This window comes from Globicephala melas, chromosome 7, assembly GCF_963455315.2.
Source record: "Globicephala melas chromosome 7, mGloMel1.2, whole genome shotgun sequence".
In the NCBI taxonomy this organism is placed as follows: Eukaryota; Metazoa; Chordata; class Mammalia; order Artiodactyla; family Delphinidae; genus Globicephala; species Globicephala melas.
In genome coordinates this window covers 66,127,068-66,150,217 of record NC_083320.1, presented here as the reverse complement: position 1 = coordinate 66,150,217, position 23,150 = coordinate 66,127,068, and the positions used below count along the sequence as shown (strand labels likewise).

The following is a 23,150-nucleotide window of genomic DNA, read 5'->3' as shown; positions in this document are numbered from 1 at the left end:
TTACTTCTTTCTGTTGTTCTATAATATGTTTTTATAATGCAATATAATTCATTATAATAGTCCCATAAACACTAAAAAATGTTGAATGAATGAGTAAAAAAAGTATAGATGATTTCTATTTCTACAAGTGAAAGCCATATTAACAACTAGTTATTTACAATATATCAGGTAATAATGTAGATGAATCTCACACCAGCACAAATATACATAATCAAAGAGTAATTTTTTTCTTCATTTACTTTGACATATTTTAGACTGTGTGCGGAAGTTTAAGTGTTGTCAGATAAGCATAGAAGAAGGCAAAGGGAAACTCTGGTGGAACTTGAGAAAAACTTGCTATAAGATAGTGGAGCATAACTGGTTTGAAACCTTCATTGTCTTCATGATTCTACTCAGCAGTGGGGCACTGGTAGGTGAAATATGATTTGCTCTTTTACTTTTACCTGAAATCCTTCACCTTTCCCCTTAATGAACCTCCTCTTACATGTTTTTACAGCAAGGTGTTTGTGAATATGAGAGACATTGTATGATATTTTTAGCACAGTACTTAAAGAGCAATTTTCATTGTTCTGGAATAGGCCTCAAACTGAATCAAATTTAGATCAGTATGATTTTTTGTGAATATTTAAGGAAGGATCTTTTTTTTAGTCATCAGAACCAGTTCCTGTTAAGAATGAGTATGTAGACATGATATGGGATTATCAGCTAAATATCAAACTGTTTAACATAAGCTCCATTGCTACATAAAACCCACCTGTCTTGTTCATGCTGATTCACTAGTGCCAATCACATTGAATGGCAAATAGTAAACTAACTTAATTACCAATGAGTAGCAAAGTGAAAGCATTACAAACTTATTTTATATCTGATTTCATTCCACAGAATGGTCAATTTGGTCAAAATATTGATTAATATAATGAAAACAGTGTGTCCCGTTTTCCATTTGTTAATGTAAATGTGGTTACCTTTCTTTTATTTGTTTATTTTTCTATTAGTTGCTAGTGTTTGGTGAGTTGATTTTAGTAGGAGGATCATGGCATTATATCTGGAGGCCTCAAAGCCCACCTCTGATTTGATTAAGGATTCTGCAGCCTGTCATGTACTTGGAGCAAAGAAGGTCAGCTCTGTGTTTTAATGCCAAGTAGAGAGGGAACTGTGACATCTTGTCGGTGACTAGTGCCCTTGCTGTAGCAGCTCACTGTTATCAATTACACCCAGTCAGAGATCACCAAAATGCACCAACATGCACAAAGGCTGGCTTCTGAGGGGCTTCTAGCTTCAGCTATAGATAGAGTTGAAAAGCATTTAGGCCCTTGTATTGAGCCCCACTTACAAGCCCAGATCCCCCTTTTCTCCAAAAAAAAAAATAAAATTCTCCTTTCTCCTTGATCCAGACCACCAGGTTACCCTGATAGTTTTTCTTGTAAGAGGACTGAATTAGATAAATGCTCTTTTCATTCCAGAAGGCCTAGGGACTCTGGCAAATGAATTCCCCCTCCCTTTCCAAAGAGCTCTGCAAAATAAGGAGGTTCTAGATATATACCACACACATGCCCAGATTGAGCAAGAGAGATAGAGGAGAAAGCTAGAGATCATAATCCATTCCCCTTTCCCAGGCTAAGGGGGCTCCTTGCCTTACATTTGCATTACTGAAAGGCTACAGTCCACAACTCTGCACTGAACAAAGCAGATCTGCTTGCAGATGATTTTCTGCCTCCTGCTGTAGAGAGAAGCAGCTGGCAATGTCTCAAAAATTTTAAGCTCTTTTGGGGTACCCTGATACCAAAATTTAAAAATTATTTGAATTAATTGGTTGATAAATGCTCAGTCAACAGTCATTTGCATATAGATAACTATAAAGCAAAGTGCAGCTCTGGGAAGCACAAAGTGTTCCACCCTTAAGCACCTGAGAACAGGCTTGCAGCATGTTTTTCTCTAATAAAATATAGACAGTTTATGAAAATGAAATTCAGTGAAGCTTTTTCACTTACAGGCCTTTGAAGATATATATATTGAACAGCGAAAAACCATTAAGACCATGTTAGAATATGCTGACAAAGTTTTCACTTATATATTCATCCTGGAAATGCTTCTCAAGTGGGTTGCATACGGCTTTCAAGTGTATTTTACCAATGCCTGGTGCTGGCTAGATTTCCTGATTGTCGATGTGAGTATTCTGCACATTCTTGATTCATTCTGTTGGCATGTGAATGATATGTGCTAGCAATGGTGCCTGGCATATAAAAGGCACTCAGTAAGTACTGCATGGCCCCAAATATAAATGATGGTTCCCATCTTCCCAATAAGAAAATGCCCCAAAACAATTTTTTTGCTGGTTTAAATGTATATACTTTCAGAGATGAAACAGTCAAATGGAACTTATTGTATGTATTGATTTAGTTTAAATTAATATTTAAGATTCCAAGTTATACAAAATAATATATTACCATAGAAGTTTTGCTTTTATCACTCTCACATTTCATACAATAACTGTATTTAAATTCTTCAAGGGCATCTTTGATGTTACTATATTCATCATCACCAGAGCCTGTTGCAAAGTGTTTGTCCCACAGGTGGATTACTAATTCCAAAAAATTTGAAAGTCCAAATAGCAAGAGACACTTCTTGATTTGTATGATGGCAGAAACAGATTGGCTATTGGACCAATTATTTAAAAGTTTAGTGAAACCACGATGGTGTTGAAAATAAAGATGCAGTATCAGAATATGAAGCTTTAAAAATATGAATATGAGGTTATTCCCTGATTTTTGAGGGAAAATTCTGAGGAAGATCTCACCTTTTTTAATGCATATAATATCTTAACTAAAAAAAAAAAAATTTAAATCACTTTCATTTAGTTTTGGAGATTTACTTCTTAAACTCCTTTTAAATTAATAGTCCATTTTGAAAGACTAGAAAGGAACTTAAAGGCCTTTTGTCTAGAAAAGACTAGGCGAGCCAGTGAGAATAGGGGACAGAACACCTGCGGGGAGGGGATGGGTGATGCTCAAAGCTAAGGGAGGAGGAGGGCTCTGGAATTTTCAGGAAAGCACAATGTGTTAAGTAGTGTACTTTAAAGATAATATTCTGTTGATTATAATAATTCCTTGGCAATTAAAGATGTATTTTGAAATATAAAATTTACATATGTTGCTAGCAAAGAAAAAAACGGACCCTTTCATGGAGAAAATTATTTTTTACAACTTCAGGTGAAAAATATATCAACTTTTAATTTAGTAGGAGTTTTCTGATCACCAAACAGAGGAAAAAATTTGTAAGAGACAAAGAGAATTCTTTGAATTTAAGAGACAAAAATATCTTTTTTCCCTTGAATCTGCCTAAAGCAAATCTATTCTTAAATAACATATAGAGCTACATGAAGAATTATATCAAAAGTTTACTGGCAATGAAATAAGACAATAACTAATACTTAAAACCACATCTGTGTGGACATTACAAACAAAGGAAAAATATACCAAGACGGTACCAGTTATTTTATTTGTATAATGAGATTATGGATGATACTTTTCTTTATTTTCTGTATGTGGTTATGATTTTTAATAAAAATATCTGGCATTTAATATATCTATGTGATAATAAAGGCATTAAGTCAACACTACCTAAATATGAAGAAATTCTTAAGAGAAATCTAGTTGAAGTCTATAAGCTGCTACTTATATTACCTAGCATACCCTGATATTTACCTTCTTAGATTTAAGAAAACTATTATGATAATGCATTAAACTAATCCATACTTTGCTTTATGTCAAATATATTTATTGAGCATCTATTTTGTTATGGAAGAGACAAATATGAATGCCATTTTTCTGGGCCTATGGGAGCTTACAGACAACTAGTGAGGACAGATAGTATACAGCGAGAAGATGACATCTATATTAAAAGTGCTATCTGCTTCACTGAGGAAGGAGCAAAGGCTTCATGAGGCCAGGGCAGTGTGAGCTGGCTTTTGAGGGATGACATGTCAGCAGGTACAGATGAGGGGAAGGACACCAAAGTCTTAAAGACACTGATGCATGCCAAGCAGGGCTTGTTCACAAAACAAGTGAGGGAAAGCATTCTGTAATTGGATGATAAGGTAAGAAAGGTAAGTTGGAGAAGAGGTTGAAGGACCTGAGATGCCATACAAAGAGATTTAGATTTATGATTTAGTAATGAAGCCACTAAAGAATTGTCTATGGAAAGTGACAAGAAAAGCTCGCTCTTTCAGGGAGAGAAATTTGGTGGAGGTGTCAGTGATGGAATAGAAGGAGATTACTATTTACAGGCCAAAGACCAATAAAGATCAAAAAGAGAAGAGGGAGCTTCCCAGGTGGCGCAGTGGTTGAGAGTCCACCTGCCGATGCAGGGGACACGGGTTCGTGCCCCAGTCGGGGAGGATTCCACATGCTGCGGAGCGGCTAGGCCCGTGAGCCATGGCCGCTGAGCCTGCGCATCCAGAGCCTGTGCTCCACAATGGGAGAGGCCACAACAGTGAGAGGCCCGCGTACCGCAAAAAAAAAAAAAAAAAGAGAAGAGGGTCTACAGGTATCTCCTTTTCATATTCAGCTACACAAGACATGTAAATTTGAATATTTTACTACTCCTTTAGCCAATAAATACTGCCCCGGTTCAGAATTTTTTTTCTTATGTCTAACTTTTATCTTTCCTCCTTTAATTTATGCCTATCTCTTTTTCATTTTGTCTTTAGAGAAGATAAAGTACTATAGGTCCTCTTGTTTTATATGTAGAAGATCTTCACAACAAATGATAATTCAGTAACTATTTTTCAGTTATCTGTGAAGAGGAGACTTACAAAGTCTAAAAGTTTAGATTTTAGGAAAAATATAAAAACCACCTCAGAAATTTTTATAGATTATTTTTTTCTAAATTTAAAGGTTTTTCTATCTCAGAGGACATGTGCAAAATTAGTTCGAATAAGTCAAGTTTTGTTGTAAAAATTTTCTCTGTGCTTCACTTATTTTTCTTAAAAAATGTATTTTTTAAATATACACTAACACCATATTCTTAAAACCTATATTACACATCTGTTTTCAGTTTTCTACTTTTGAAATTCAGGTGCACTTTAGGAGAAAATATCTTTTTTTAGTTTATATGGCTTTAATGAGTTTTCTATGTATTTTCAAAGGAAATCAGACATTTCTGTGCCACCTATGGCAGTTGTTCTTTTCCTTTTTAGCTGAGATTTTAGAACTTCTATCAACTGCATTTGTCATCTGTGTAAATGACTAAAGAAAACATTTTTCTGACAATTTCTAATTAGTTATACTAAAATCTCAACATTTTTTTAATGAATTATTTTAATTTTCCCTAATTAATGATCTTATGCCCTCACACTGACATTTACAGGAAGACTAAGCCACTGTTTAGAAACCTAGATCTTTCTGAATGTGTTTATATTCAGAGTCAATAGTGGTTTGCGTAGTTTACTTGCATACTTGTACTAAGTTTTAATTTCTCTTTCAGGTCTGCTCAGTAATATGAGGAATGATAAAGTTTTACAGATCTATAGATGAAAATTTCATTTCGGTGTCATTCTTTTTCTTGCTTTACATTTAATTTTTAAAAATTTTCTTGTCAAGAATCTTGAAAAAAAACACATATAGCTTCTTCTTTTTCATAAGTTTATAGCAGTGGTTTTCAAAGTGTGGCTCACAGGCCAGTATCATTAGCCTCACCTGGGAACTCGAAGAAATGCAAATTCTCAGGCCCTACCTCAAACCTTGGCCAGCGATTTGTGTTTACAGCAAGCTGTCCAGGTGATTCTGATACTAAAGTTTGAGAACTACTGGTTTATTACATAGAGCAAGGTTGAATTGTATAAGCATTTTTATTTGTAAATGAGAAAACTGTGTTGCTTTTTCTGTATAGGTCTCATTGGTTAGCTTAACTGCAAATGCTTTGGGTTACTCAGAACTTGGTGCCATCAAATCCCTCAGAACACTAAGAGCTCTGAGGCCATTGAGAGCCTTATCCCGGTTTGAAGGAATGAGGGTAAGACCAAATGCTTTAGAATTTGTTGGAATTAGAATTGAGAACAAACTGCTGCTTTGAACCTTAGACATGACAAATCCATGCTGAATTTGTGTCTTCTACATTCAGACTCACATAGCCAATCAATCAGTAATATTTGCCAGACATCCATAAACTTGACATTGTTGGAGGCACTCACAGAACATAATGCCTGAATGGTTGCTTCTAATTAGAAACAATTAGATTGCTTCTAATTAGATTTGTTCACTCTGTGGGAAATTTCTAGCATGTTGTATAGGCTTCTGATGTGAGTCAAGATTAGTTATATTCCTTCCATTTATAAACGTGCACAAAATCCCACTCACTGTAATTTGAAACCACCACATCGTTCCTCATCATTTTTCTTCCCTGTTCCATATGATGTATTTTGAGCCTTTTAAAGTTCAAATCTGGCCTTTTAGCTTTCAAACGAAGGCTGAGATGGCTAAAAAGTAGGTCAGCTGTGGAAATCTAACACTCATTTAGAAAGGTGGTACAAAAGAACTCAGAGGAATTTGTGCTGCCATTTGTCATCCCCTGGGGCACAAAACCTGAGACCACATACCCTCAGCACTGAGGAAATGGTGATGCCCTGTCTCCCTACATTTAGCTATTCAAAAAAGAACTTTTAGATGCTTTTTTTTGTGATATTTTAAAATAGTTACTTAGGACTTTCTCTGAATGTTGCAAAAACAACCAGAAGCAGATGATGTGTGTAGGTGTGTGTGCTCCTATGTTTGTATGCACATGATTGCATAGAAAGGAATGGCTAGCTCTTAAATTCTTTTCACTTTACCAATTTAAAATCTACTGTTTTTGAAGTAGCTGTTTTAATTTTTTAAAAAGAGAATCAAACTTTCAGTACTAGAATGATTTTCATATTTTCTATATCAAGTTTGCATATATAATGACCTAAATTCCTAGTCCTTCCATAGATCTGACTCTCTTCACTTCTTTTTCCATCTCATTTCTGTGCCAGGTTGTTGTCAATGCTCTTTTAGGAGCCATTCCATCCATAATGAATGTACTTCTGGTTTGTCTGATCTTTTGGTTAATATTCAGTATCATGGGAGTGAATCTTTTTGCTGGCAAGTTTTATCACTGTATTAACTACACCACTGGAGAAATGTTTGATGTCAGCGTGGTCAACAACTACAGTGAGTGTAAGGCCCTCATAGAGAGCAACCAAACTGCCCGGTGGAAGAACGTGAAAGTCAATTTTGATAATGTGGGACTCGGGTATCTTTCTCTACTTCAAGTAGTAAGTAACCACCTTATTATTCACTGTGATGTATTATGAAAAGGAGTCCAAAATTCTTCTCAGTGTTTGCAAATACATACTTCCTCAAGCCCATTTGCCTAGATTCTTCCTCAGTCATGGCCGAACTGTCTTTTCTGTGCCATGTTGAAAACTGGACAGCTCTACAAAGTTTATAGTCTCTCAGACTAAGCCTTAGGTTCCCAGCACAGGTCTTTGTTACTGAGATTTCTGTGTAGGTTCCTACTGTTTTCCCCCATCCCTAATCTGAGCAAAGTAGAGGCAGTGGCCTGAGGGTGGGGTTGGAAAGGTGGTGGGGAGAGGCGTGGTAGATTTTCTGTCCTCCTTCTCAGGTACCAGACAGTCTCTAAACCCTCGCCAAGTCTCCACCCGCCCAACCTTCACCAACACCGTAACCAAATGTACCCTCACACGAACTCTACCTTGATTCCCCTCTTCCTTCCTGCTGCTTGAATGCTTTCAGATAGGGAGATTGCTCTCTTGCAAATGAAAACCTTCCTATCAAGTCTACTATGTCTGCTATAATTTCATAAATATCCATTCAACTTCTCAACTGACCACTCTAAGTCATGTCCACATGCTCCCTGAGATGATCCACCTACACAATACCCAACACTAGGTAAATATTGCAGGGTCCTGTAGCACTAAGGAACTGAAAAAAAATGTACAAGACTTGTCTTCAGGATTACTATGCCCACACAAACACACAAAACCAAAATATTTTAAAAAGTAAATTGCAATTAAATATAATGTTTGCTTCAGATTATAATGCTGCTTTTTCTAGAATAACTGCCTCAAAATAGTATATTTAGCAATACTGAGGAGAGTTTCAAGAACAAACCATCATGATTGATGGTTAGTGATAATACCACTTAGAAAGGGATGAGCAGAAGGAAAGCATTAAGATCAAACAACACAGCATATGTTTTCATTTGTCTGAAGGTAGTACTATATACGTGAAATTATTTCATGTTATATTCTTTAGATACAGCAGAGTCAAAAGTTATTGATAATTGCTTTTATGATAGCATATTGTTGTAATCCATCATGATTTCATTATAGATGTTAAAGTTGCATAAAAAGATGTTATAGAAGAATGCAAAGGAAGAGTTTTCACTGCATATATTACAAAACTTTGCCCAAAGAGTTTAAATATTAATTCAAAACTATTTTATATACTCGTTTTGAATGAATCTTGGTCAATCAATCTGATATTTAATCTCTTTTCTAGAATTATAATTTGTGAGGGAAAAAATTAAATGATGTGACTTTTTTTACAGGCCACATTTAAGGGATGGATGGATATCATGTATGCAGCTGTTGATTCACGAAATGTAAGTCTGTTTAGAGAGAAAATTGTTTAATTTGATCCAGTGAATATTTCTGAAGTGTTGTTATTTAGTGATATTGTCAATAAAGTGAAATCATAGGTAAATTTATAGATTACATCTATATTAGAAAAATAAAATATTCAACCTTATATTACACTTGCCAAAATTTGATTTAAATGTATTTCTCTACTCACTGTGAATCTTTTAACATATCTTTCCTAGTATCTAGCATGGTACCTGGCACTTAAAAATTTGTTGACTCTATTTGTAAAATGAGACATCTTATTTTTGGTTCTGATAGTTCTGGCCATGAATTAAAAGCCTGCACAGGCACTTTCTTCATCTGTCACAGATTTCTTCCAGCCTTTGATCTTTCCTCTGATAGGAAGGATCTGACTAATGGTAAAAAAAAGCAAACAGAAAGCAAAATAAACATATAAAAAAATCCTAATGGTGTTTCTCTCTGGGAAGTGAGATTTTTGTGGTAGAAAAAGGGGCTTTCATAATCTACCTTATACACATCAGCACTTTTGAAATTTTTTGTATAATCTCCATTAATTTCTCACTAACAATAAGGGAGGAAATCACATTTTGAAAAAGAGATTGGCTTCTGATATATTGCCAGAGTATAGTAATTAAGCTCAAAATATTATATCCCTGACACCAAAAACCAGGTGGTAACTTAGAAAGAATTCCTGATTTTTTTTTCACCTTATTTAAAAAAAAAAAAAAGAATGAAAGCGCTTAACACCCTGCATTGTATCTATTACTATCAGGAATCCCAGTTATGGGTTTTTTTGAATAATAGTTACAATTTATTATGTATTACCACTCACTGTGCTGGCTTTCTTACATTACCTCATTTTTTGCAGTGGTTTCCTACCTATTTGATTAATTCATTTAAAATTCTCTACACCTTTCTTATCAATAACCTACATGACACACAACTTGCTTTCAGTTTCTTCCTTAGTAACCTAGCATACACTATCTGCTATGTAACCCCTCAGCATTCAAGCTCTTCACAAAAGATGGAGTCCAATTGGCCACTATAATTATGACAAGTTATTCACTCTTACTCTCATTAGTTAATATAGAAATGCAAATTTAAACCAAAATTAGATATTACCTACAAACCTTCCTGATTGGCAATATTAAAAAGTTTGACAGTACCAAGTGCTGCTAAGAATAAACAGCAGCAAGAACTCTAGTATGCTGGTTGGGGGGAATTGGATAAATATTCCTTTAAAAAAGTTGAGCATTACCAACATTATTCATTAAAGTTCAAGATATTCTTTAACCCCACAATTCCATTTTTAGCAATGTATTCTATAGAAACTTGTGTACATATATAGGAGAATCTATGTATAAGAATGAGCATAACTTTTTTTTCATTAGTGAAAAACTGGAAACAACTCAAAAGTAGTAGAAATAGGCAAATATTGAATATTAAACAGTATTGAAAATGATATATGAATCCAGTATACATAATAATGCAGATGAATCTTAAAATGTAACTGTTATAACAAATGTGTCTACTAGACAAAATGTAGACACAACTAACCTTATTGTTCAAGAATGCATACTTAGGTTCTAACTCTAGAGAAAAAGCAAGGAAATAATTACTGTAAAAGTCAGGATAATGATTACCTCTAGCAGGGATGGTAGAATTTATGTTTGGGAAGGATATACCAAGGGTTTCTGACATCTTGGGTTGTAAAGTTCACTTTAAAAGAGTTTATTACATCTAACACTTATGTACTGTGCACTTTTGTGTTTACATAGCATTTAATTTTAAGACATTTTAAAATATTTTATATCACTGTCCACTACACACATGCATAAATAAAATAGAAGTCTTATCAAAGAATAGGCAGTTTTACAATATTTCCAATATTTTCTATTTTACCCTATTTCATTAGAAAAAAAAATTCCATGTTGGCCATTACCCTCTAAATTGATTTCATGACACAATGGGTCATTACCTGCATTCATTGTCACCTGTGACTAGTTAACTGAGTTGGTTAGAACAATGTCCTGTGAGACCTGAACTACAGATTACAGCCGAAGCTTAAACCAGCCATCATACTTTTTTCATCAGAACTGTGCTGGATGAGAGAGGGCATCATTGTTACAAAAACAATGCCTAAGGCCTGCAGAATAGGATGAATCAATAGACTCATTTTCAGAATGGAAAGATCCTACTGATGTACCTATGTCCACACGTACAGTAATAATTCTAGTCTATCAACAGAAATATGTACTAGAAATCAAACCTTTACTCTTAACCTTTTACTATTGACCAGGTGCTGTTCTAACACCTCTCATATACAATAGTAACATTTAACCTTCCCAACTACCATATGAGGAGTAGGCTCTATATTTTTCCATTTTACAGATGAAGAAGCTGAGTCAGAGAGGGTAAAATTTGAAAGTTTTTAACATAGAACAGTGTGACTACAACACCTCTTCTGTAGGAAGAGGAAATCCTCACTTTGCATGCCCCATTGGGGTCTTGAAACTGCATTGCAAGTGCATTCATAATCTAGGCATTTATTGGGTGAAATTAATTTTAATTATTCAGACTTTTCTATGAGTTGTTTCATTTTCTCAAGTCAGTGAACCTTATTAGAGACTCTTCAATAGGTGTTAGATTTGATGTTTCATAAAATCTGTTTAATTTTTTTAAATTTCCAGTGATAGAGACATGCTTTGAGAATCAAAAATTCACTGATGTCTTTTTATGAAACATGGAGTAGGTCTAATAGTTATCATTTTTCATATTTTGTAGGTAGAATTACAACCCAAGTATGAAGACAATCTGTACATGTATCTTTATTTTGTCATCTTTATTATTTTTGGTTCATTCTTTACTCTGAATCTTTTCATTGGTGTCATCATAGATAACTTCAACCAACAGAAAAAGAAGATAAGTATACTAAAACTTCATCTTTGCTCTAAAATGTGAACTAAACATATCACACCGTTTCCTTTTGGCTCCAAATGCAGTCAACAAAAAGAAAGAATATAAAATTCAGAAATTGTTTTGAGAGACTTAATCATCTATGAGTTTTTAAGTGATTGATAATTCAGATAGCATGTACTGATATTTCCAGTATAGAAATCTGACTAATATGGCATAATTTATGCATTGAATATATGCATCTCTAAAATACATATATTAATTAGTAGCATTAGAATAGAATGTGGAGCCATTTTTCACACAATTACTAAGATGAATTTTGTAGCTAGCAAAGAACGTGATTTTTACAAGTTTTTCTTTCATTTCTTTACTTTGGAGGTCAAGACATTTTTATGACAGAAGAACAGAAGAAATACTACAATGCAATGAAAAAACTGGGTTCAAAGAAACCACAAAAGCCCATACCTCGACCTGCTGTAAGAATAACATACTTTCATCATCAATAAAAGCTATGCTATCTATCACTTTTACAGCCCAAATTGCTAGATACTAATTTTTGTGCATTTGCAAAACAAAGTTTTTGCCTTAGCAATGTGACTAGCTAGCCTAAATAGCCTAAGTATTTGTAATTTATATATACATACTATGTAGAAATTATGTAATATATTTTATATACAGACATAAAATACATATTAATAATAATGTTCAGACTTATATGCCAATATTATTCCATAGGATTGATGTCATTGAGGAGCTTCTAATAATGCAGAGAAGAAAACATATTCATATATACATAGTGTGGGAATATTGAACGTTCTCAGAGTGCAGTGGGGACCAATTGGGATAACTGGTACCTCTTGGATATGCCCCATATTCTGTCCAACTTTGCAGATTGAATGGAATTATTAATGGAAAAAGTCACAGTTCTTGTTTTTTCCTGTTTTTTAAGAAAAATCTATTTCCTCCTAGCATCTTGCCCCTAAATCAGATGACATCATTCTTTAAGACTTTTCATGGCTATTCCAATTGTATATTTGCCAATGGCTACTGGTTCTGTTTGGTTGCTTCAAGGAATTGTTGTCAGGAGAGTTCCTGAGTTTTTCTATGTTTCAGAAGTCCTCCCCCAAGGTATACATGGTACAAGGCAATCCAGTGTTCCCAAGGAATCATGACTCTATGACTCCATTAGTGACGATGTAAAACTGGCCAAGCTAAAACTGGCCATGCCCATGTTTTGTTTGTAAGTTAGCCAAAAGCTCAAAGAAAGTGGATAGTTATATTGGACAAAACATTAGGAATGGACAATTTGAGCCTACTCTTTGAGAAATAATACAACTTGAATGGATGGGGAGTAAAGCAGAGTAATGCCCTATATAAAAAAACATATACTCCAAAGCCATGGAAATAAATATTGCAGTGGAGAATAGTGATATATTTGAAATAGTGAGTAGTAAACACAAGGTTTTCTGGGTTAAATGAGTCAAGGTTACCACTATGAGTCTGAAGAAATCGATCTTAATTAAGCCAAATGAAAATATAATATAGTTAAGTGAACAGCATAGTAATGTGAAGAAAAAGAATTTTAGAGACTGGCGTGAGAAGATGTTAGAGACAAAATAGTGCTGGGCCTTGGACAAGAAGATGAGTCCACAATATGGGGTCATGCCAGTAGGACTGGAACATAGGAAATAAATGAGCCAACAAGAAGACTCAGTGGGATGAGGCAGCTATAAAATATAGGAAAAGAGGGAGGATTATTATTATCTACATTTCATTATGTAGATAATGAAAAATGTAAAACAGTTAATGTTTTGTGAAATTACTGATTGCACTAACATAAAGTCTTATAAAGGCATTTGGAAAAATTAGGTCTTATGAATATGAGACAAAGATTTTAGAGTTGTCATTGTCAGACATAATTCAGTTGAGCTCTGAAGCTTAGATTCATTTTTGAAAGATAATTAGAATATATATTTTAAAAAAAAGACCCAAAAAGTTCTGAGCATGAAGCCTTGGGCACTTCACCATTATAGGAAGAGGTAAATCAGTGAAGGAGTGAGATTTATCAATAGGCAACATATATATGTAGATAAATGATTGAGAAAGAAATTTTTAAATGGCTGTTTAATTACATCAAATGACATAGGTTTACCTGGACAGGGACAGGGATGCACAGGAAACGATCAGTGCACTTAACTAGACTATTATTGGCAACAATTTGGCAAATTAAGAAATGATTTGGTAAAATCCATCCTTTCAGTCATTCATTAACAATGTACTATGCTAAACATTTGGATTTAAATATTGAGCAATAAAGAGTCTATTTGGTAATCAAATAGTCACCCCAACAAATATAGAAATATCCAAGAAGGAAAGATCCATTTGGCTATGAGAGCTGATAAGAAAGAGGGGACTGATGAATCAGGGAAGTTAGGGAAGGCTTCACTGAAGCATGAACTGAGGCATGGAGAAGAATGAGGAAGCATCAGTAGGCAATGTGGGAAGAGAAGAGGCATGTATATGTGAAGGCCCTGAGGTAGGAAAGCCAGTGAATTGGAGTGCGGAGGGTGGGGGTTCATTTGGGACATGGGGAGAATGAAGAGGTTAGGATGGTCCACACTTTTCTGGGCTTCATAGGCCATGTTCAAGAGTAGTCTTTGTCCTTAGAGCAATGGGAAGTCATTGAAGGGGACCTGGTCCGTTTGGGTTTTGTGAATATCACTCAACCAGCACTGACAGAGGCAGTATGTGCATTGTAGACTTGTTTTGGAACTATTTCAGAGAGGATAGGTAGAGTGGTGTGGAGAAGAATAAAATGGATGGATTTGTAAGCTATCACAGGAATGAAATTAAAAGGTTTATTAATTGAATATGAAAGGTGAAGAAGGAAGCAACAAAGATGACTTATGAGTTTCTGCCTCATACAACTGGATGAATAATGGTGTCACGCAGAATATGAAGTAGGGACATGAATGGAGAAAAAATTGGGGATGCTAGTTTACAGAATTTTACAATCAAAAAGGGAGTCTGAAAGAGAATGAATGTTTAGAAGAAGTAGTAAAATAAAGTTTCTAAAGATTGAGAGATTAGGTGCAGAGCAAAGCAGGAGTTCTGAAGAAGAAGAGATTGAAGAGAAAGGGAATAAATATAGAATAAAGTTGCACAGGATGTGGCTCAAGAACAGTGTAGTCTAGGTTAGAGAGCAAAAGGGACTGAGTCCTCCAATGAATTTGGAGTAATATATAAAAAAGATAGGTGTGGGAGACAAGATAATATGAAATGAAAAAGGAAGTAGAAGAGTTTCTTTACACCAGTTGACTTTGGTGTTCTCAAAAAAGAAGAATAGAGGGCAAGAGAATGGGAAATTTCTGAGAAGTTTGAAATTATCCTGGGACCAAGTGAGGGACAAAGGATTGCTAATCATTGTCAAGGGCCAAGGTAAAGTGAGAGAACATAAATCTTTGGTGAACAAGGCCTCCAAGTTTATATAGCTTCCTCCAGCATATTCTGGGATTTAAATTGGAGACAGTGATCTATAACTGGGAATTGGAGTTGTATGTTGAGGTAATCCACTGGAAAACTAAATGGACAGGGAATCTAAGGAGCTTTTTATTGATCATGCTGATATGAAAATAAACACCAAGTTTCTGATTTTATGCAATTTTGAATCTACTACACTGTAGGTGCTATATCTGTGGAAGAGAAAAAGGTTTTAATTAAATAAGAGCAATTGATGTCATAAAATGTCATCACTTTTATGACAAATGTAAGCACAAAGTTTTCTGAGATCACAGAGTGCTTAAAACTTAAAACTGAGTTAGGATTCACCAGACTGAGAAGGGCTGTCTGATAATATCCCTTGACAGAGGTGTTAGGACAGAGGAGACAGATAAACAAGATAAAATGATATGGTACAAGAGTGGTAGGAAGTATCAGAAGGGTAGAAATAAGGGGACCATAACTAGCCTTGGAAAAGTAAACTTCAGTACACAAGAGCTAAGAATGAAGTGTTTAGAACTGGAATTAGATGCATTTATTAGGTTGAAGAAGGCCCTAGAAGGACAGACCCAGCTGAAACAATGTAAGTCCAACCCAGCAGGCTAAATATGTATTCAGAGAAAATAGCAAAATATAACAAACAGGTGGTGTTTGATGTCCCAGAATTTCAATAGGGAGTAATGGATGCTTCCACTAGGGAGAGGACAAAACACTAACATAGAGAATCCAGACCAATAAATGTGTCGATCTGGGAAAGCAGACTATGAGCGTAGAGGTAGCAGAACGTCTGTAGTTCTAGTTGAGAAGGTAGAGGACAACCTAGCAGAGGTAAGCCAAGGCCCAAGCTCTAGAGTGCCTCAATACCAAGCAGATAGGGGCAAAAAGGAAGAAAATAGGGTCCAATGGGCTTAATTGGTTTACAAGATGAGGACTTAATTTCATAAACAAGACGTAAGGCCAGTTAGTGCTTGGAATAAGGTCCAAATTGAATAGGGCAGAGTTTGAACATTTGAATTGTGAACTGTAATTTTTTAAAGATAATTTATTCTTATAGAAGAGTTACCTCACAAAATCCTCACCCTACTTTCCTTTATTTTAACCTCTTACATAACCATAGATTGGTTAGCAAAACTAAGAAATTAATCTTGCTGTAATACCATAAAATAAAATGTAGAATTTAACTGGATTTCACCAACTATTCCACTAATGTCCTTTTTCTTGAACTATAATTCTAGAAACATCTTCTCAACTGAACCTTGAGGTAGAATTAAGGTAGAATTTAAGACGCTTTGGCTTTGCCGGGGGTTGGGGGGTATATAAAGGGAGAAGCTAGGGGGGGAAATGACAGGAAAAGCAAGAGAAGTACTTATTCATTAGTTCTTCAGAGTTAATTTGGTGCTCACCCCCAACACAGGCAATAACAAAGACTCATTATAGTGGCAAATATTTACTAACTGTCCATCGTACACATGGTGATGTTCTGGGCACTGAGAACTTAACAGGTGGTTCTTAACATAAAATCAGTTTATAAAATCTGGTATCATGAACAGTATAAATAAAACAAATACATTTGGAAAGAGCTGGATATTCCAATATACACATTTTCTTCCAAGTGTAAAACAAATGTAGTGTTTTTTAATAAAAGCTACATTTTCATATTGCTATATTAAAATCAGATAAGTTGAACTTGATTTTTTTTTTCCAGTTTCTAAGTGAACTTTACATACTCTTTGTTTCAGAACAAATTTCAAGGGATGGTCTTTGATTTTGTAACCAAACAAGTCTTTGATATCAGCATCATGATCCTCATCTGCCTCAACATGGTCACCATGATGGTAGAAACTGATGACCAGAGTCAAGAAATGACAAACATTCTGTACTGGATTAATCTGGTGTTTATTGTTCTGTTCACTGGAGAATGTGTGCTGAAACTAATCTCTCTTCGTTATTACTATTTCACCATTGGATGGAATATTTTTGATTTTGTGGTGGTCATTCTCTCCATTGTAGGTAAGAAGAGCTGCTTTTACTCAGTTAAGGAAATTAGTGGTGAAAATTTGTGTTTTAAAGCTTTAAAGTTTTTTTCGCTAATCTTACTCATTCACCCCGAAATTTCAAATAAAAGTCTAATTATTAGTCCATTTTCAGCTTGTCATTTCTCTAATTGCATGCTGTGTATGAAATGATGTATAAAAAAAGGAATTTATATTCTGCAGGTTTCATTTATCATCTTGTCTCATTTCAGAAGAAAATAACTGCAACTTTAGCATAATACTCCTGTCCTCAGTCATACTCCTGTAGTATAGACAAGTATTGTTTTGAATAAACAATTCACACACATGTACACATATAAATCCTTACAAGTAGTCAAATAGTCCATAAATAATTGTCCTTGATAATTGGAATATCATGTTGTGTGTTTATATATATTCACACTCATACAAGCTTCATGTTATCTTTGGGTTCAGATAGTTTTCTATGGTGTGTAATATTCTTTTTCACAAATACATATTTTGTTCAAAAATTCAAAGCAAATTCATTTCATCAATACATATTAAGTGTTTGTGTGTAGGACATTAAATCAGGTGCTAGAAGTAAGGTTCTGCTTGTTTGAGGAAAGAGAACATATACATAGAGAGACAAATAGTATTCCACTATTTATACACTTCTGCTGGTTAAATAGAAAGACAAGGTAGCATTCCATTTGATCCTGACGACTGTGGTATGCAGGATAATACAGTGATTAAGGGATGAGACTCCTGGGTCATACAGACCTGACCGAGCGCTTCCCTATTTTCACTACTTACCAGCTCTGTGACCTATGGCAAGTACCTCACCTTTCCAATCCTTAGTTTTCCAAGGAACATTTTTGTGAAGTGGTGTTATGAAGATTAAATGAGATTATGAAAGTAAATGCACTTAGCACTGTGCCTAGCACAAAGAAAAGACTTAGTAAATGTTAAGCCTAACGACGACAACAAAAGTAGCTATTATCATCATTTAGCAATGCATAAAATCATTGCCACGATTCAGTCCCAAGTATGTCTGTCTTGAAAGCCTGGATTGTCTCCAGTACGTTGTGCTGCCGCCTCCCAAATAAGATGGATCAAAACCATCTCAGAAGAATAAGAACTCTCATATTCCTGATCCAAAAATCATATGCTTTATCCATTAAATCTTATGCAAACACTAGAACTAGTATTTAAGAAACATAAATTTCTTGGGCTTCCCTGGTGGCGCAGTGGTTTAGAGTCCGCCTGCCGATGCAGGGGACACGGGTTCGTGCCCCGGTTCAGGAAGATCCCAAATGCCGCAGAGCGGCTAGGCCCGTGAGCCATGGCCGCTGAGCCTGCGCGTCTGGAGCCTGTACTCCGCAACGGGAGAGGCCACAACAGTGAGAGGCCCGCGTACCGCAAAAAAAAAAAAAAAAAAGAAACATAAATTTCTGTGCTTGGCTGCCATATACATTGTGTCCTTTATGGATGCTTTTCTTGAACCAGAAAAAATGACCATTAGTACCTTCAGTTAGTATAAAGGTGTTAATGTTATAACACTAAACATACCAGTTTCATTTTGCTAAACAAATATTACAGATTGTGTGTATGTAAGTGTGTATGTGTATACCTAATTCTCATGTCCACATTTTGTAAAACTAGTTAGTGCTTATCTTAGAACTGTAAATTTTCATTTACTGCCATTAAGTATAACCTTATTTTTGTTTTATCTTGGCTTTCCATAGGTATGTTTCTGGCTGAGCTGATAGAGAAATATTTTGTGTCCCCTACCCTGTTCCGAGTGATCCGTCTTGCCAGGATTGGCCGAATCCTGCGTCTGATCAAAGGGGCCAAGGGGATCCGCACACTGCTCTTTGCTTTGATGATGTCCCTTCCTGCGTTGTTTAACATCGGCCTCCTGCTCTTTCTGGTCATGTTCATCTACGCCATCTTTGGGATGTCCAACTTCGCCTATGTTAAGAGGGAGGTTGGAATTGATGACATGTTCAACTTCGAGACCTTTGGCAACAGCATGATCTGCCTGTTCCAGATTACCACCTCTGCTGGCTGGGATGGATTGCTAGCACCTATTCTTAATAGTGGACCTCCAGACTGTGACCCTGAAAAAGATCACCCTGGCAGCTCAGTTAAGGGAGATTGTGGGAACCCATCTGTGGGGATCTTCTTTTTTGTCAGTTACATCATCATATCATTTCTGGTCGTGGTGAACATGTACATCGCTGTCATCCTGGAGAACTTCAGTGTTGCTACTGAAGAAAGTGCAGAGCCCCTGAGTGAGGATGACTTTGAGATGTTCTATGAGGTTTGGGAGAAGTTTGATCCTGATGCCACCCAGTTCATAGAGTTCTCCAAGCTCTCTGATTTTGCGGCTGCCCTGGATCCTCCTCTTCTCATAGCAAAACCAAACAAAGTCCAGCTCATTGCCATGGATCTGCCCATGGTCAGTGGGGACAGGATCCACTGCCTCGACATTTTATTTGCCTTTACAAAGCGTGTTTTGGGTGAGAGTGGAGAGATGGATGCCCTTCGAATACAGATGGAAGAGAGATTCATGGCATCGAACCCCTCCAAAGTCTCCTATGAGCCCATTACAACCACTTTGAAACGCAAACAAGAGGAGGTGTCTGCTATTGTTATCCAGAGGGCTTATAGACGCTACCTCTTGAAGCAAAAAGTTAAAAAAGTTTCATGTATATATAAGAAGGACAAAGGTAAAGAAGGTGATGGGACACCCATCAAAGAAGATATCCTCACTGATAAACTAAATGAGAATTCAACTCCAGAGAAAACCGATGTGACACCTTCTACCACGTCTCCACCTTCCTATGACAGTGTGACAAAACCAGAAAAAGAAAAATTTGAAAAAGACAAATCAGAAAAGGAAGACAAAGGGAAAGATATCAGGGAAAGTAAAAAGTAAAAAGAAACAAAAAATATTCCATTTTGTGATCAATTGTTTACAGCCTGTGATGGTGATGTGTTTGTGTCAACAGGACTCCCACAGGAGGTCAATGCCAAACTGACTGTTTTTACAACTGTATACTTAAGGTCAGTGCCTATAACAAGACAGGGGCCTCTGGTCAGCAAACTGAGACTCAACAAACCAGAGAAACAACATCGACAGGAGGTTTCTGTGTTCACAACCAGCTGACACTGCTGAAGAGCAGAGAGTAATGGCTACTCAGACTCTAGGAACCAATTTAAAGGGGGGAGGGAAGTTAAATTTTTATGTAAATTCAACACGTGACACTTGATAACAGTAATTGTCACCACTGTTTATGTTCTAACTGCCACACCTGCCATATTTTTATGAAATGTATGCTGTGAATTTATCACTTTCTTTTTAATTCACAGGTTGTTTACTATTATATGTGACTATTTTTGTAAATGGGTTTATGTTTGGGGAGAGGGAGTAAAGGTAAGAAATTCTATGTTTCTCTACTGTATAACTGGATATATTTTAAATGAAGGCATGCTGCACTTCTCATTCTCACATGAAAAGAAATCACATCACAAAAGGAAAGAGTTTACTTCTTGTGTCAGGATGTTTTCAGATTTTTGAGGTGCTTAAATAGCTATTCATGTTTTTAAGGTGTCTCATCCAGAAAAATTTTACTGTGCCTGTAAATGTTTCATAGAATTCACAAGCATTAAAAAGTTGTTTTATTTTTTCATAATCCATTACATGTACCTGTATATATGTATATATGTATATGTGCGTGTATATACATATATATGTATACACACACCACACACACACACACACACACACACACACACACACACACACACACACCCCATTACATAGTCATTCAGAGTCCTGGCAGCATGACTTTAACATTTTTGATAAGTGTCCTTTGGCATAAAATAAAAAATATCCTATCAGTCCTTTCTAAAACCTGAATTGACCAAAAAGCATCCCCTCCCATCACTTTATAAAGTTGATTCTGCTTTTTCCTGCAGTATTGTTTAGCCATCTTCTGCTCTTGGTAAGGTTGACATAGTACATGTCAATTTAAAAAATAAAAGTCTGCTTTGTAAATAGTAATTTTACCCAGTGGTGCATGTTTGAGCAAACAAAAATGATGACTTAAGCACAGTATTTATTGCATCAAATATGTACCACAGTAAGTATAGTTTGCAAGCTTTCAACAGGTAATATGATGTAATTGGTTCCATTATAGTTTGAAGCTGTCACTGCTGCATGTTTATCTTGCCTCTGCTGCTGCATCTTATTCCTTCCACTGTTCAAAAGTCTAATATGGGAAGCCATATATGTCAGTGGTAAAGTGAAGCAAATTGCTCTATCAAGACCTCATTCTTCGTGTCATTAAGCAATAGGTTGCAGCAAACAATAAAGAGCTTCTTGGTTTTTATCCTTCCAGTCTTAATTGAATACTCTATGGTAAAAAGCCCGATGTACAAACATGTTGCAAGCTGCTTAATTCTGTTGAAAATATATGGTTAGAGTTTTCTAAGAAAATATAAATACTGTACAAAGTTCATTTTATTTTATTTTTCAGCTTTTTGTACATAAAATGAGAAATTAAAAGTATCTTCAGGTTGATGTCACAGTCACTACTGTTAGTTTCTGTTCCTAGCACTTTTAAATTAAAGCACTTCACAAAATAAGAAACAAAGACTAACATGCAGTGTAGGTTCCTGCTTTTTTTTTATTAGTACAGTAAACTTTGCACACATTTCAATGTGAAACAAATCTCAGACTGAGTTCAGCATTTATTTGCTTTCAAATAGTGATGCCTTATTATCAAAAGAGGCTTAAGGAACGATCAGTTGATATTCTTGGCATCGCTTGAATCAGATGTTTCCACCTAGTCTTTTTATTCAGTAAATCATCAGTCTTTTCCAGTGTTTGTTCACACAGGTAGATCTTATTCTTACTGACCCATATGGCATTAGAACTTTATCAGATATGATATGAGATCCAAGCTTTTCTTTTCAACAAAAATTATATAAGTGAAATTATATTACCAGTTACAGCAAAACACTTTGTGTTTCTTTCACAAGCAACATTAAATGTAGATTCTTTACACTAAGGCTATTGACTTGTAGTATGTTGGTGAAATGCATGCAGGAAAATGCTATTACCATAAAGAACGGTAAACCACATTACAATCAAGCCAAAAGAATAAAGTTTTTGCTTTTGTTTTTGTATTTAATTGTTCTGTCGTTGTTTCTATCTTTGAAATGCCATTTAAAGGTAAATTTCTATCATGTAAAATGATCTGTCAGAAAAAATGTAAAAATACACATTGAATATAATAATTCATCTTTAAATTTTTTCGTTTAATGGAAATTAATTAAGAAGAGTGTACTGGATATCTAGTTTTAATATTGGCCCAAAACCTAGATATGGTATTGGATACAGTAGTGGAAAATTACAAAAATTAATAAAAGATTGACTAGCATTTTAAGTTGTGCATCCTTTCTCCTTCCCGTCTACCTACTGCTTTGTTTTGTTTTGTTATTCTCTTTTCCATTTTGGTTCCTTCCCTATGTATTCTTGATGTACTTTCTATATAATTTTCCATCACTTCCTTGGGCTCTCAGTATTTTTCATTAAGGATATTCTCATTTTTTCTTTTCTGTTCACCAAATCTCTTGCTTATTATAGTCTGTAGACAACAGATCTGTACACTTAGGCCCCTAATAATCTGCTGCACTAGAAAAAGTTCATATAATATCTTCATATTCATTTCTATAATTTTGGAAGCAAAAATTCCAAGTGAGCTTAGATCTCACTCTTTATAATATATAAACAAAATTCCCCAAATGACACAGATTTGGTTTTTCCATTTAATTATGAGAAGTTTGAAATGTTTTTGAGTTCTGATTACCTATTAGAAATACCTGAGAAGATTTAATAAATGCCAATGTTTGAACCAAAAGCAGACGAATTGAATTCATATCTCTGGGGATGAAACTTAAGCATCTAATTTTTTTAAGGCTCCCCATTGATTTTGATTTATACTTAGGGTTGAGGACCAATGAGTTAGGGTATCCTTGCTCAATATGAAAAAATGTTCTGCAGAAAATGCACCTGTTCCCTTCAGCAC

The 23,150-nt window shown here is 35.3% G+C and overlaps 1 protein-coding gene across 7 annotated transcripts in view; it reads left to right on the top strand.

The window, feature by feature from the left end:
• Positions 1-22,502, top strand: part of SCN2A (sodium voltage-gated channel alpha subunit 2) — a 149,038-nt gene extending 126,536 nt beyond the window's left edge. For all 7 annotated transcript variants that reach the window (XM_060302337.1, XM_060302334.1, XM_060302333.1 and 4 more), the window contains 9 exons: positions 255-409; positions 1,994-2,167; positions 5,890-6,012; positions 7,010-7,291; positions 8,590-8,643; positions 11,429-11,566; positions 11,932-12,036; positions 16,798-17,068; positions 18,798-22,502. In XM_060302337.1, coding sequence (XP_060158320.1) covers positions 255-409; positions 1,994-2,167; positions 5,890-6,012; positions 7,010-7,291; positions 8,590-8,643; positions 11,429-11,566; positions 11,932-12,036; positions 16,798-17,068; positions 18,798-19,993 — 2,498 coding nt within the window. In that variant the 3' untranslated portion in view covers positions 19,994-22,502. The remainder of the gene's footprint in view (positions 1-254; positions 410-1,993; positions 2,168-5,889; positions 6,013-7,009; positions 7,292-8,589; positions 8,644-11,428; positions 11,567-11,931; positions 12,037-16,797; positions 17,069-18,797) is intronic.
• The last annotated feature ends 648 nt before the right edge of the window (positions 22,503-23,150 follow it).